Here is a 13,666-nt window from a genome sequence, read left to right as displayed (position 1 = left end):
CTAATTATTTTTTAGACTTGTGAGAATATACATCAAAATATACCTGAACATTAAGCTATTTTGGTTGTTTATAGTTTATACGACATATAAATCACTTTACATTAAATAAATGAAAACAAATATCTTAATCCTGTGTATCATTTGGTACCCACTATTCCTCCCGCAGAAAGACGATGCCTGCGAAATGCCATGCCTTCATATCATACTCACAAAGTAACTGAAAGAACCGTCTGACTAACTATCTATATAATATTGTAAAATCATACTAATATTTATATATCTATGGAATAACACTCGTGTCCAAGGTATGTGTTAAAAAATTCCTTGCCATGAAGTGATATATTCTTCTACATGCTGTATATGTAGATCACTTTTGTCTCCATTATTTTATTCATTTCAATTCCCTCCCACTTTTCTTTCCTTCTCTCTCTCTCCCTCTCCTGATTGCACACACAAAACAATAGCTTAACTAACTACTATACTGCTGTGCCACAATTCCGATGCATAATCCCCACAGCCAATAATCCTAGCTACTAGTTTTTCATTATATATATATATATTTTTATTTATTTAACCCCAATTTTATTAAATTAAAAACTAGCGAGCGACTAGAAAGAAAAACTATAAACCACAGTTAATAATAATAATAATCTTAGTGATCATATATATATATATATATATATGTATGGCATATCATCCTAACCATATTAATCCTCAAGGCATGTCGCTACAACAACATTTTTCGGAAACCGACAACAATTCGGTGCTCCAAACAATCCTACCCGAACATCTTACCTCTCCTACTCGTCCCACTGCAAAAGACCACTGGCTTAACAGTGCTATTCTTAGACAACAAGGCAGCCGGTTTGGTGACGGTTCTAGTAATAGTAATAATAATAATAATACTAATAATAATCAATGGCTTTCCAGATCTATATTACAAAGGAATATTAGTGATATTTCACAAGTCACTAGTAATAATAATGATTCATCAGTCAATAATCATATTGTTGCTCCTGCTAGTCATCAGGTATGATTTTTCAACTTGATCGAAATTATAAATATATATATATTTTTAAGTTTAGATAATTTTCTCATAAGTAGTTTTTCGTATATCCTAAGTTTTCAACTACTTTAAGATAATAATATAATTAAAATGGTTAGTTAGCTAGCTATATGAAATTGGCTGGCTTAGGGTACGTACGTGGAATTATTAGCTAGGTTGTAATCTAGCTAGTGATATTGACAAAACAAACGTCATGTTTTCAAACTTGCTGATCGATACAACAAAATTATTTGTATTTTAACACCACTAGGGATGTAAATGAATACGTACGTACTGGTACCACTAGTTAGTTATACTCGACTTTGACTCGTCATCAAATTGAATTGAGCCGAGCCTAGCTACACGAGCTCCATCAATCCAGGCTTAAGCATAACTTGAAGATCTTCCAAATAATTGAGCTCATCGATATATTTGAAGAGTATATATATATATATATATACTTGATTAAGTTTATGATCGAGCCTAAACATGGACATTTTATTAATTAACACATATATATTATTGATTTAATACAAGTTATTTCATAGATATCATTATGTATTTCTATATTTATTAATAATATTACAAAAAATAAAAAATTGATATATAATTATAATTTTTTTGTTTACAAACTATTATAAAAAAAAGTAGAATAATTTAAATATAGATATACTCGTATTTTAAAATTGAGACGACGATCGAGTTGGAACCTTAAAATTACTCCGAGTTAAACTCAAACTTTATTAATTATCAGTAAGAGTTGAAACGGTCCGAGTTAAAGCTCACTGAAGTTAAACGATCTCAATTAAGCCGAGCTTAGGCAATTCAGACCGATTGATTGAGCTCGATCGGCTCAATTTGTTTATATGTAAAGCCCTAATGAAATGTATATCATTCACTAGCTAGCTCGCTGAAATTACAAATAAACTATATTTGTCGTCATCATTGTTATAAGCGTTTTATTTGTCCCAATGATAAAACCAATATATATATATATATATATATATGAACAAATGAAACCATGCATAATGTACCTCCGAATTCCATTTTATGCTGTATATATATCAAGCGTTTTAGTTGTCATTGTTAATAGTTTTAGATGACTATGAAATTTGAGTAAATATAAAAAAAAAAAAAATTTTTTAAAAAAAATCACACTTTAATTATGGATATTTTTGAATTTATTTATTTATTTATGGATAAGAAAATGAGTTAGTTGGAGTGAGCATGGGACTTGCCAAGAAATGAGTTCGAGTAGTGAGCATCAGATGCTCCACTTCTGGTTACGACAATGGGCTTACCGAAATAACTACATATATAAGCTTTTACGGACATTTTTGGAGTGAAACTTAATTGGTACTTGCAGGATGTTTGATTATGACTCTATCTTCTCGTACCAATATGATAGAATATAACTTAAAGTTGCTTAAAAATGAAATCTTAATCTTAATTAGGTAAACGAGCATAATACCCGCATGTTGCGGCGGAATTTTGTTTTAGGGGTGACAATTTGTTATAAAGGTAGATAGGGTAATTCAGTGTTGTAGTGTACGAAGGACCATTTTGAGAGCCATATATATAGTGAAAGGGGTTTTTCGGAAGAAAAAAAAGTATGCTTAAATTTTTAAGACATGTCATAAATAAAATTTCAAAATGCTTTATAAGAAAGTATAGATATGAAATTAGGATTTGGTAGATATATGATAAGATCTAGCTTAAAGTTGGGTATAATTTAAATTGTAATTTAAAATGTTAATATTAAGTATATATTAAATTCTCCCTTTTTTTCCCGACCAATTATACTAACTAATCAATTCGGGTTCAACCCGGGCCGTTTAATTAATTAAAAATTTAAAACCAACAAATATATAGAAATACGTATGTAATTGTTGTCCATCCATTATAATAAGATATGGAGATAGCAACATGCTTGTAAAGAGCAACATTAACCGATTATGGTGATGAAAAAGTAAAAAGTAAATACTATAAATCAATGGTAAAAGATGAAGAGCTATGATACAATCGATCAATTTTCATATTCATTTTAAAAAAATTATGGTTAGAAAAATAATCTGGAAAAAAAAAGATGACATAAAGCCTAATGTAAAAAATAATTTTTTGAAAGAAAATAAGAATTATTATGACATCATGTATTTCTAAAAAATAGCCTATGAAAAAATATTGGCATGTCACATAGGATCGGAAAACACTTTTAAAAACAATTTTGTTTTATTTACAGTAACACAACTTTTTTATAAAAAAAATTTCCTTATACATTTTTCAAATTTTGGCTTGGCTAGATTTTAATCCCCTTCTTTGTCATCTTTTCTTTCATATTCTTGAACCTTTTTCTTATCTTCCAATCCTAAATGTTACTCAACCTAATTCATAGGGTTCGAGTTTTATCGTATACATATTTAAAGGGGGTAATCACATGTATTTAATTTCTATCTATGGTGAGTTTGAATAAGTTTTCCTTGGTTGATTGGGGTTTCTCGAGGTTTAAAATGAGGATCTATTTAAGGAGGGGTCTAAGCTAGACCTCCCGATATTCGAGAGATCGAATTCACATCTTTCAAAAAAGGAATGTTCAAGATATTTACGATGTAAATGTTCATCAATGAACTAATTAACCCTTGAATACGATAAAAGATGTTTGAATTATTATTTGGTCTATCAATATAACCAAACACTATATATATATATAGAGAGAGAGAGAGAGAGAGAAAGAGAGAGTACATACATACCCTCGGTGTGATAGGCGGAACGAAGCTATGAAGGGACGAGGAGGGTCTAGGTCCCTACATTTTTTTTGTTTTTATATATATATATATATACTAAAACTTAAATTTTACGTAAAACACGAGTCTGTTGAATAAACTTGTTTTTCATTATAACCGATAAGGTGAAATAATTAATATTTGAGTAAAAAGTTTTTTTTTTTGTAACTGGATAAGATCATTTTATTTGGGTTGGTGTACTTAGTCGGAAAACTTCAAGTTTCTAGTGGGTTTTAAATAATTCTCTTTTGGTGTTTTTTTCTTTATGGCAATTAAATATATAATCTATATAATATATAAACACAACTTTCAAATAAAAATAAAATCAAAAGTTATAATATATAAACACACATAAATACTAAAACAATAAAAAACAAAAAGAAAAAAGAACTAGATTAGTGTCTCATGACATCAACATGACATAAGAAAAACATTGTTGGCTAGCCTAGATAGCTCACACATAATCTTTTCTTATGTCATGGGGATTAGGAAGATAGGAAAAAAAATAAGAAGATATAGGAAGATAGTAAGATACTTTTCTTTTCTTTTTAAGATATATATAGGGGTTGAGTATTGTAAAACAAGTATTAAAGTAAAACAAATAATACAAAATCTTGACCCTTAAATCGTGGTTACATTGATGCACAAAGATTCACAAAACAATTAATACCCAATGATTTTCATGATGCACGGTGATTTTCAGCGAACAGAAACCTATTGTTAATTTATTTGTTTTACCTAAACCAATAAATATATTCGTTTTATGTACACCATAATTTTATTTTATTTTTTTGCACCGTGTTTATGTCGCTCGTAGTAAGGCATGGATGAGCTCGTCCATGCCCCCTTAAGTTAATGCCACGGACTTGTTCATGCTCGTTGAAAGTGACATCTTTCGGAATTAAGAACAATGAGGACGAGAAAGAGCGGGGCCGGGGAGCGTGTGTCGTGTTTAATTATAAAAAAAAACCTTTTTTTTTTAATGAGGGACCTATGTTGTCACATTTGAAGTATTTATATTTTAAATATTTTAAATAAAGAATTTATTAATATTTGGGTTAAAAATTTTAATGTTAGGGGTAGTTTTTGGATTAAAAAAAACTGATGTGACAGTGAGAAAAAAAATTTAAGAAAGAGATTTAGTAGGAGGGGCCTTACAATACCATGTGTGAATTATTAAAATTTTTAATTTCCTTTCATAGTATATGTACATCCAACAAAAGAAACAAAAACAAAATCCTTTGGTCACAAATAATTCAGTTCTTCTCATAATACGAGTAACTTTAATTAGTACTGTAATTAATAATGAAGCAATTATATTCACAGGTGGAAAATAGTAATTTGATTCCAGGAGGAGGAGGAGGAGGAGGAGAAAGTGATGATGTGATAAGTTGGCAAAATGCTAAGCAAAAGGCAGAGTTATTGTCACATCCGTTGTACGAACAATTGTTAGCTGCTCACGTGGCATGTTTACGTATCGCTACACCAGTTGATCAGCTGCCTAGAATTGATGCACAGCTTGCACAATCACAAAATGTTGTTTCTAAGTATTCGGGTCTTGGAGGACATACTGATATTGATCATCACGATGATAAGGAGCTTGATCAGTTTATGGTACGTGTTGCTTAATTTGCGTCATCTTTAAATTTATCTGAAGTTTTGTATGTTATGCTATATATGATGGTTGGTTATATTTTGTGGTTAATACAAAAGAGAAAAAAGTAGTAATTAAATATCGATTATCGATGATTGATGTTAAAAAGAATTATGTGCTAATTAGCATAGTTTTAGAGCCCCTAGTGATCATTTATCTATATTTTGGGTAAATTTGTTTTGTTAAGTACTATGGGCGGAACTAGGGTAGCCAGGGCTACGAAGTTAGATCCATGTAGTGTAAATTTTCTTGAAAAACGATGTATTTTTTATTAGTGTTTCGGGTCAATCAAATATGAGATACCCGTCAATGTAACTAATTCTAAACTTTTGAAAAAAAATCCTAATAATAAAACTCAGTATTTGTGCAATTAAATGATAAATGGAAACTACTAAAGTGCCTACAACTTTTAAAAATCAATAAAAATAGCCAAACATCCTAAAAAATCGCTAATGATCGTAGCAATTTAATCGGTATTGTTTTTTTAAGTCGATTTAAGGCAACGATAAGATAATTTGTGGTACCTGTCCTTTTCAAGCTTGGTTCCGCCACTGTTAAGTACATTGGTTAATAGGAACAACGCATGAGTAGTCTAGGGATTGATAAGATCAGAGGTTTCAATGAATTAAAAAAAGGATGTTTTTCAAACAAAGCCTATGGATGTGATTTCGTTCTGGCAGAAGGGTTATATGCAAAGCGTTAGCCAAATATGATTATAAGGTTCTTAGCAATTCTCATCAAGTATTTGAAGGTTTTCAGACTTGCATCCTTAAGAATTATAAGTTCTCGGGTTGATGTGTTTCTTGGCTTGATGTGCATTAATGTCCCTTTGTCTACGCTTCAACATCTTCTTTAGTGGATTCCATGAAACCAAAATCATAATTGCTCTAGGCATGTAAGTTTGTTATTAGGTCAATCGATATGAGTTTTTACTTATTATGATGTATTGCTCGATGAGGTATTTCCAATCCAACAAAGAATATATCATGGCTTAATGAAAATATATGTTTTGCCGAAAAGGACTCATTGTCTCCTACATCCTTATATAGGAGTGCATAGTACTATACACCATTTGACTTGGTTATGCAGATTAGATTAACATTTTAACATGTTTCGTGGGGGTCATGGGTTCAAATTCTGCCAAAGACATTTGGAGATGGGGACTTTGTAATGTTATATCCATTTAAGACATGGGAGAGCAAACCCTTTAAGGCATTACCAGGATTCGAACTCGGGATGGGCACACCAATTTCAGGGGATGTTGCCAGTTCTTATGTCTTTCAAAAAAAAAGATGAACATTTTAGCATATATCGACTGCTGACATTAACTGTCTAGATGTTGTCCGTCTAACACGAAAAACATCTTCTCGTTCATATATTAGCTATATCGACAGCTGCTATAAAGTCATTTCTTTGATACTTAATATATTTCTGCATTGCAATGCAGACACAATATGTTTTGTTGCTTTGTTCTTTTAAAGAACAATTACAGCAACACGTTCGAGTTCATGCAATGGAAGCGGTTATGGCCTGTTGGGAGATTGAGCAGTCCCTACAAAGCTTAACAGGTAATGTATAAGTTGTTGTGCTTATTGCAGACAATTATTTGATTTTGTTCTAACATTTGTCATGATTTTCTCTTTGAAATCATAACTTTTGCAATGTACCATAAAACGAGTCCATTAATGAACTTATTTCTATGACCAAAACTCTTATTAACAGAAACATAAGGCTTATACGTGTTTTTCTTGGAACAGGAGTTTCACCTGGAGAAGGCACAGGTGCAACGATGTCTGATGATGATGAAGATCCGGTAGATAGTGACATCAATATGTTTGATGGAAGTCTTGATGGACATGACAACATGGGTTTCGGCCCTCTTGTCCCTACAGAGAGTGAGAGGTCGTTGATGGAGCGTGTAAGGCAGGAGCTGAAACATGAACTCAAACAGGTGAGTGAAATCATGCTTATGGATTCTTCGAACCTTAGGTAGAATACACTCCTGAATTAGTGACCATAGCTTAAAAGGGGATACATAAGTGTAAATGCCTGACCAAAAATTAATTTCATTCTGAGAAATGAGTACTATGAAGTGAGATTTCACACATTATGAAATGGTACATAATTTTAATATAGCCCGTGTTTAGGAGATAACGTAGACTACGACACGATTAAAAATTATAAAAGCAAAAAGCATGATAAGGCTGAAATGTATGCATTTGTTATAAAATTTAGCTTGTAAATGAATTATGATTATTGTTCTTCTTTAAGTGGTCTTCTTTTGGATTTGTGTATTTTTACACACATACATCCTTATACACGAACAGTTTATCAGAATGAACGAATCCTGGTTATCATGAATCCGACGACGTTCATGTTCCTTGCAACAATGAAGCATAATTTTTTGAATTTGTGACATAATCAAACTAAATTCCTGAAGTGGCTTTATTCTTTGTAGGGTTATAAAGAGAAGATTGTGGACATACGAGAGGAAATTTTACGTAAGAGGAGAGCGGGGAAACTACCTGGGGATACCACTTCTGTTCTAAAATCTTGGTGGCAATCACACGCCAAATGGCCATACCCAACTGTAAGTTTTCATTGATATAGGAATTCATCCTCCTTTGTATTCGTGTGTTCATATATGCTGCTGCAAGTTACACATTGCATAAAATGTATTAAATATGATAAGAGTAACTACTATTATAGCTAAATATTAAGAAAGCAACCAAGAAGTACCACTTTTCCAGACCGTTTTACACCTAAGGCATGTGGCGGGCATTATTTGCATCACGTTGAGAACAAAGTTTAGCTGAAACGCAAAAATAATCTATAGAAGTAATCCTTTGTTGATTAATTTTCTTTTTTCTGTTTAGGAAGAAGACAAAGCACGATTGGTTCAGGAAACGGGCCTACAATTGAAGCAGATAAACAATTGGTTTATCAATCAGAGGAAGCGCAACTGGCATAGTAATCCTTCCTCTTCTACTGTCTTGAAGAGCAAACGCAAAAGGTATTACATCTAAATGCAGCCCCAGTCATTTACCGTTGACTAAACAATCTTTGACTTGATAATCTTCCACACATGAAAATCTCCAATTTAAAATGTCTCATTAAATTTGGATTTCAATTTAGTGCTATTTCAAAGCTAATGTAACTTATTTGTTTGTAATTTCTAATTTGCTTCAAGTCCACTTGCCTTCATGTTATTCATTATTTGAAAGGTGACCATGACAGTGGAGTGGTAAAATGGTCGGGTTTGGTTGCGGGTCAATACAAGTAATTACTGTATTAGATATGGTTTAAATAAGGTGGGCTGGGTTAAATATTGTGCTCTTCCTGAGAAATAATTCCGAAACAGTTTGGATCTCCATGCTTTCATAGTTTTACTAAATTATTTGTTGAAACTTGAAAGATCTCAATGCTAATACAATTCTTCAATTTTTTGAAAGACATGTATTAGCACACATTTATCAGAAATATATACATTTTTCTCGAGTGGGACTCAAGTCTTAATCCACAACCAGATGGTTTCCAGGCCACCTAGATATCACTAGGCCAAATGCTCTTTGTAACTAACAAAATGGAATTCTTTCCAAAACCAACTTGAATTGAGTTTGATCATATAAATAGCTTTCTTACAATATTATAAGTTCTTCGATGGCTGCCCACCAACCTTAATCTTAAAAAGAAGCAATGCAGGTGAACGTGACGGAAATCATGTCATGTAGACTTCACAGACGATTCCATCTATGATTTGTCACAAGAATATACCAGATATCTGTCCATGTAATCTACAAGCATGCAGCACACGAAGGTAACCACGGTCAAGTCTTCATCTTCATACCATAGTGAAAAAGCGTGCGCATCAACATTTGAGAACAAGATGAAAATGGAGAGTTCCAATGATCATGTTTATTAAGGTATACGTTAAAAAGATAATATGATCAATACTGTAATTAGGATACTATTTAGTTCGTTGTAGTTTATTCATCTGTCCTGTTAGTCTACTTCATTCAATATATTGTGCATAGGATAGGGGGATTAGAAATTACAAGGTGTATATCGTAAAATTTATTGTTTCATTTTAGCAGTTAATTACTCGTAATATATATGGATCTGGATGAATATGGCAGATACAATAATACTGTTTTTATGTTCTTGACATGGTGTCTGCATTAGTCTAGTGCTACATCTGACATCAAAACTGAATTTCCCTTATTCCCAGGTTTGGTTTCCCTTAAACTTGGGTTTGGCGAACCTCGGTTTAGTAATGGTCATGTTTGAAGTTTGTTAGGCTATCCGGAGTAGTATTGTCGGGGGTTGGGATACTTTCACCACAGCGTGCCATGTGTCATCCTGGGTTGTTGGGGGTTGCCTGAGAAAAAAATGGAGAGTGGTATTACCTGAAAGGTGGGGTAGGGTAATGATTGATTTATTTTATTTTTTATTTTTGTAGGTTTGACTTTGTGTTTTTAATAGAAGATATTTTATATATTTTAAATATAATATAACAATACATTATATTACATAAAAAAACATTAAAATTACATAAAAACACATTAAAATAAAAAAAAAAAAAGACATTAAAAAAAACATTAAAATTATATATATAAAAAAAATGTCTCGGCTAACGCAGTTTCAATTCTTGTCTCGTTAAGGAGATTGTGCAAACGTTTGAAAATTTGGTCGAACGAAGGTGCTCATACGGCGCCATCTAGCGACAATGGCGTCATCGATACGATAACCGATCTGTTGATTTTCCATATTCAAAAACAAAGTAACAACTCTTGCCCAAAATGTTCTCGACCGTTGGAAATTATCTACAAACAATAAAAATGAACTAAGATGATGATGATAAAACATTAGTAACAATAATATAAAAGAATTAAACATTAACAAAATATACCGGAATTTGGATCTTCCAATACCGACATCCAAGCTCTACATAAACTAATATCTTCTTCCGGTGTCCAGCGCATATCTGATTCGTAATGAGTTTTAGTAAATATTGAAAATGGGAGAGAAATATATATATAATGTAGTAGTGTGAAATATAATGGAGTTGTATGTATATATATAGGAGAAAATAATTAATATAAGAATATTAATTTTTTTTTTTGTTTTTGGTCAAACACTCTCCCCCACCCCAACGACTATTTCCCTCGATCCCTTAGCTTTTCCTTGCAACCCGTAGGAGTTGCTGCTTGGCTGGGTTGCTACCCCGGGGTGGTGTAGCCGGTGACTAGGTAGCAACGAGAGGTGGATCACCGGGTGAAGTTGCTCCACTCCGGATAGCCTTATAATGGCCATATTTCAAGTTGCAAGAGTGTACACGTCAATTTTGATCTTGACTTTAGCAAATAAAGCCTATTTAGTAGTTTAGAAATGTTTTGTCATCCTAACTCTTTAGAAAATATCATTGAAAAATGCGCCGATGGCTAATAGCTATAAACAATGTGAGCCCAGGCTTGTAAAATCACTCAGGAGGCTCAAAATTACCTGAACTCAAGTTTGAAAAAAAAATGTGGCCCTCCATAAAAAAATGTTCAAGTTCCGTCACTGCGCCTAGTTCTAAAAAAAAGACCGTACACTAAGCACTCCGACCCTTTACGCGCGAGATTGTATAACCCAAATCTACACATTTTTATATGTATAAATGGGTTCTAAGTTATCACTTATTCTCTAGCTCGATAACAGAAAATGTGCTTCTAACTTCTAAGAGACTAGCCATTTTGACATATGTGCAATATTTGATTAACCAAGTCTTTTCTTCTAACTTCAGTGGTACGGAAACAGATTCATTTACAAACAAATCCATTCCTGCCCAGGCTAAGTTGCGTGAAAAATTTGCATTGGGCTTTTTGAGTCCATGAGGTAATCGATAATTGATTTCTCAGTTCTTTTGAAAAAAAAAATAAAACATTATGTCTTGGCCTTTTGGGAAAGAAATTTTAGAGCATCTCCATTTGGTCTTTGAGTGTTTAAAACATTAGTACTCCCTCCATCTTATTTTAATTGTCTTATTTTGACTTGTCAAAGTTTTTTTTCCCGACTTTGACCGTAAATATTTTTGTTGTGTTATATATTAGTTAATAAAAGTTATATCAATGAAAATTACATTAAAAATTCAATCAATTCATATATGTTATATCAAATATTATATACTTAAAACAAAAATATTTATGGTCAAACTTGAAAGAAAAAGAATCAAAAAGTCAAAATAAGACAATTAATATAAGAAGAAGGGAGTATCATATAATGGTTACTTACATAGTTATATTGATATTTTTAAAGAATAGGTTCATATTGAAAGTAATCATTAATCATGAATAGGTTTAAAGATGTACTTTTATGTTTTTACTTTTATTTGGAAAAATAAATCTTCAAGACATTTAATTATTGATATTGTAGAATGTAACACATTGGTTCTGTATAATGGTTAGGTAAATTTTGCATCTCCATATGATTGCAATTGTTGTATATGTTGCAACACTGAAAAGTTGCCACTTGGCATGTTACAAATATTAAAGTTGTCACTTGCATCTCATCCTTGGTTGGTAATTGTCATTTCTTGGTTCTTAATAATATTGCACTTGATTGATTTTGAATTTTTGTTATTGTTTTAGTCTTCTTGAGTTCTTGTACTCCTGCGTGCCATGAAGAGTTGGATCATCTCATGTTTTTATGTCCACATCACAGCTTTCATATCAAAGTTGGATAAGTGAAAGACATCTCTCTTTTCTTTCCGTCGACATACCATTCTCCCAAAACACGAGTTTGTGATGGTATCAATGACTAACTAAATTAACATTTCTTTTTATAAAAATGTATTGAATGAAACAGCAGGCGGCAAGAAAGGCTAAGGCTTGGAAAAAGCGTTGAAGACTGGGAAGCTTTCTAGCTTGGTGAGGGGAATAACCCCAAGTCCAAAAGGAAAACAGCAGGCGGGACCCTCAGAGACGAAGCAAGAGCCTCTCGAAGAACCAATCATGGTAATCATAGCAGATGTAAGGCATACTAAAGTAGAGGCAAGAAAGGCTGAGGCTTGGAAAAAGGCAATGATCAACTTTCCCCCCATAGCAGAAGAAGAAGCATTCGTAGGCCCTTTAATAGTAAGCGCGGTGATGGGGAACCACCCAGTGAGAAGAGTATACGTAGACACAGGAAGCGCTTGTGAAATTATGTATGAACACTGCTTCCTGAAACTTCGGCATGCACTAAGGAAAACAAAGAAAAATATCTCTTGCCCACTAGTAGGCTTCACAGGGGAAAGATCTTGGTCTTTAGGGGAGATCACCCTGCATGTAACAGTGGGGACGATCCCGATGATAAGAACAGAAATGCTAACTTTCATCATAGTTCGGTCTGACTCCCCTTACAATGTTATCTTGGGTAGGACAGCCATGCGAAAAATGGGAATTATTCCCTCCCCAATGCATGGCATGGTCATGTTCTCTACACCCTACGGTATTGGATGCATTAAGGCAGACAGTCAAGAAGAGTATTGTTGTGCCCATGTTGAAGTAACTGAAGATAAACCAAAGGGAGAATTGCCAAACAAGGTAGAAGGGCCGGAGGAGAAGCTGTTCATCAATGATAAGCACCCAGATCAACATGTGCTAATCGGGAGACAGCTCCCAACAGAATTCAAAAGAAAGTTAAGAAGCCTCCTAAAGAAACACAAAGAAGTTTTTGCCTGGACCCTGGCAGACATGACTGGTGTCCCACGGCAAATAACCATTGACGGAGAAAAGTTTGACACTCAACACAAGCTAAATACCCGACCACATGTGGAACCAATAAAGCAAAAAAGAAGAAGTTTAGCACCAGAAAGAAGCAAAGTAGCCTGCGAACAAGTAGCAGATCTCGTGAAGGCAGGAATACTAAGGGAGGTTAAATACCAAAGCTGCGTAGCAAACCCAGTGATGGTCAGAAAACATGACGGTGGCTGGAGGATGTGCGTAGATTTCACTAATATTAATAAGGCATGTCCAAAAGATTGCTACCCACTGCCGAAGATAGATTGAAAAGTAGAGTCGCTGGTAGGATTCCGTCTAAAATGCTTCCTAGATGCATACAAAGGCTATCATCAAATCCAGATGCATCCAGATGATGAAGATAAGACAGCATTCTACACGAATGATGGAATCTATTGTTATAGAAAAATGCCTTCCGGGTTGAAAA

At 33.2% G+C, this 13,666-nt stretch overlaps 2 protein-coding genes across 4 annotated transcripts; both read left to right on the top strand.

Annotated features, from left to right (window-relative positions):
- Positions 1–324: 324 nt before the first annotated feature.
- Positions 325–9,644, top strand: LOC122609942 (homeobox protein knotted-1-like 2). 3 transcript variants are annotated; one of them, XM_043782899.1, is made up of 7 exons: positions 325–1,030; positions 5,152–5,439; positions 6,927–7,047; positions 7,237–7,430; positions 7,938–8,069; positions 8,356–8,492; positions 9,182–9,644. In XM_043782899.1, exons 1-7 carry the CDS (start codon positions 686–688, stop codon positions 9,183–9,185), a joined length of 1,221 nt encoding a protein of 406 aa, XP_043638834.1. In that variant the 5' UTR covers positions 325–685; the 3' UTR covers positions 9,186–9,644. The 3 variants fall into 3 exon arrangements, with proteins under 3 accessions (XP_043638834.1, XP_043638833.1, XP_043638832.1); XM_043782898.1 differs by having other exon boundaries at positions 9,174–9,644; XM_043782897.1 differs by having other exon boundaries at positions 326–1,030; positions 9,171–9,644.
- A 2,827-nt stretch (positions 9,645–12,471) lies between these two features.
- Positions 12,472–13,509, top strand: LOC122610450. The gene has a single exon (XM_043783441.1). The coding sequence runs from the start codon at positions 12,472–12,474 to the stop codon at positions 13,507–13,509; it is 1,038 nt and encodes a 345-aa protein (XP_043639376.1).
- The last annotated feature ends 157 nt before the right edge of the window (positions 13,510–13,666 follow it).

This window comes from Erigeron canadensis, chromosome 8 (assembly GCF_010389155.1).
Source record: "Erigeron canadensis isolate Cc75 chromosome 8, C_canadensis_v1, whole genome shotgun sequence".
Lineage (NCBI taxonomy): Eukaryota > Viridiplantae > Streptophyta > Magnoliopsida > Asterales > Asteraceae > Erigeron > Erigeron canadensis.
The sequence above is the reverse complement of the archived record's forward strand: the minus strand, read 5'-3'. Positions and strand labels throughout refer to the sequence as shown.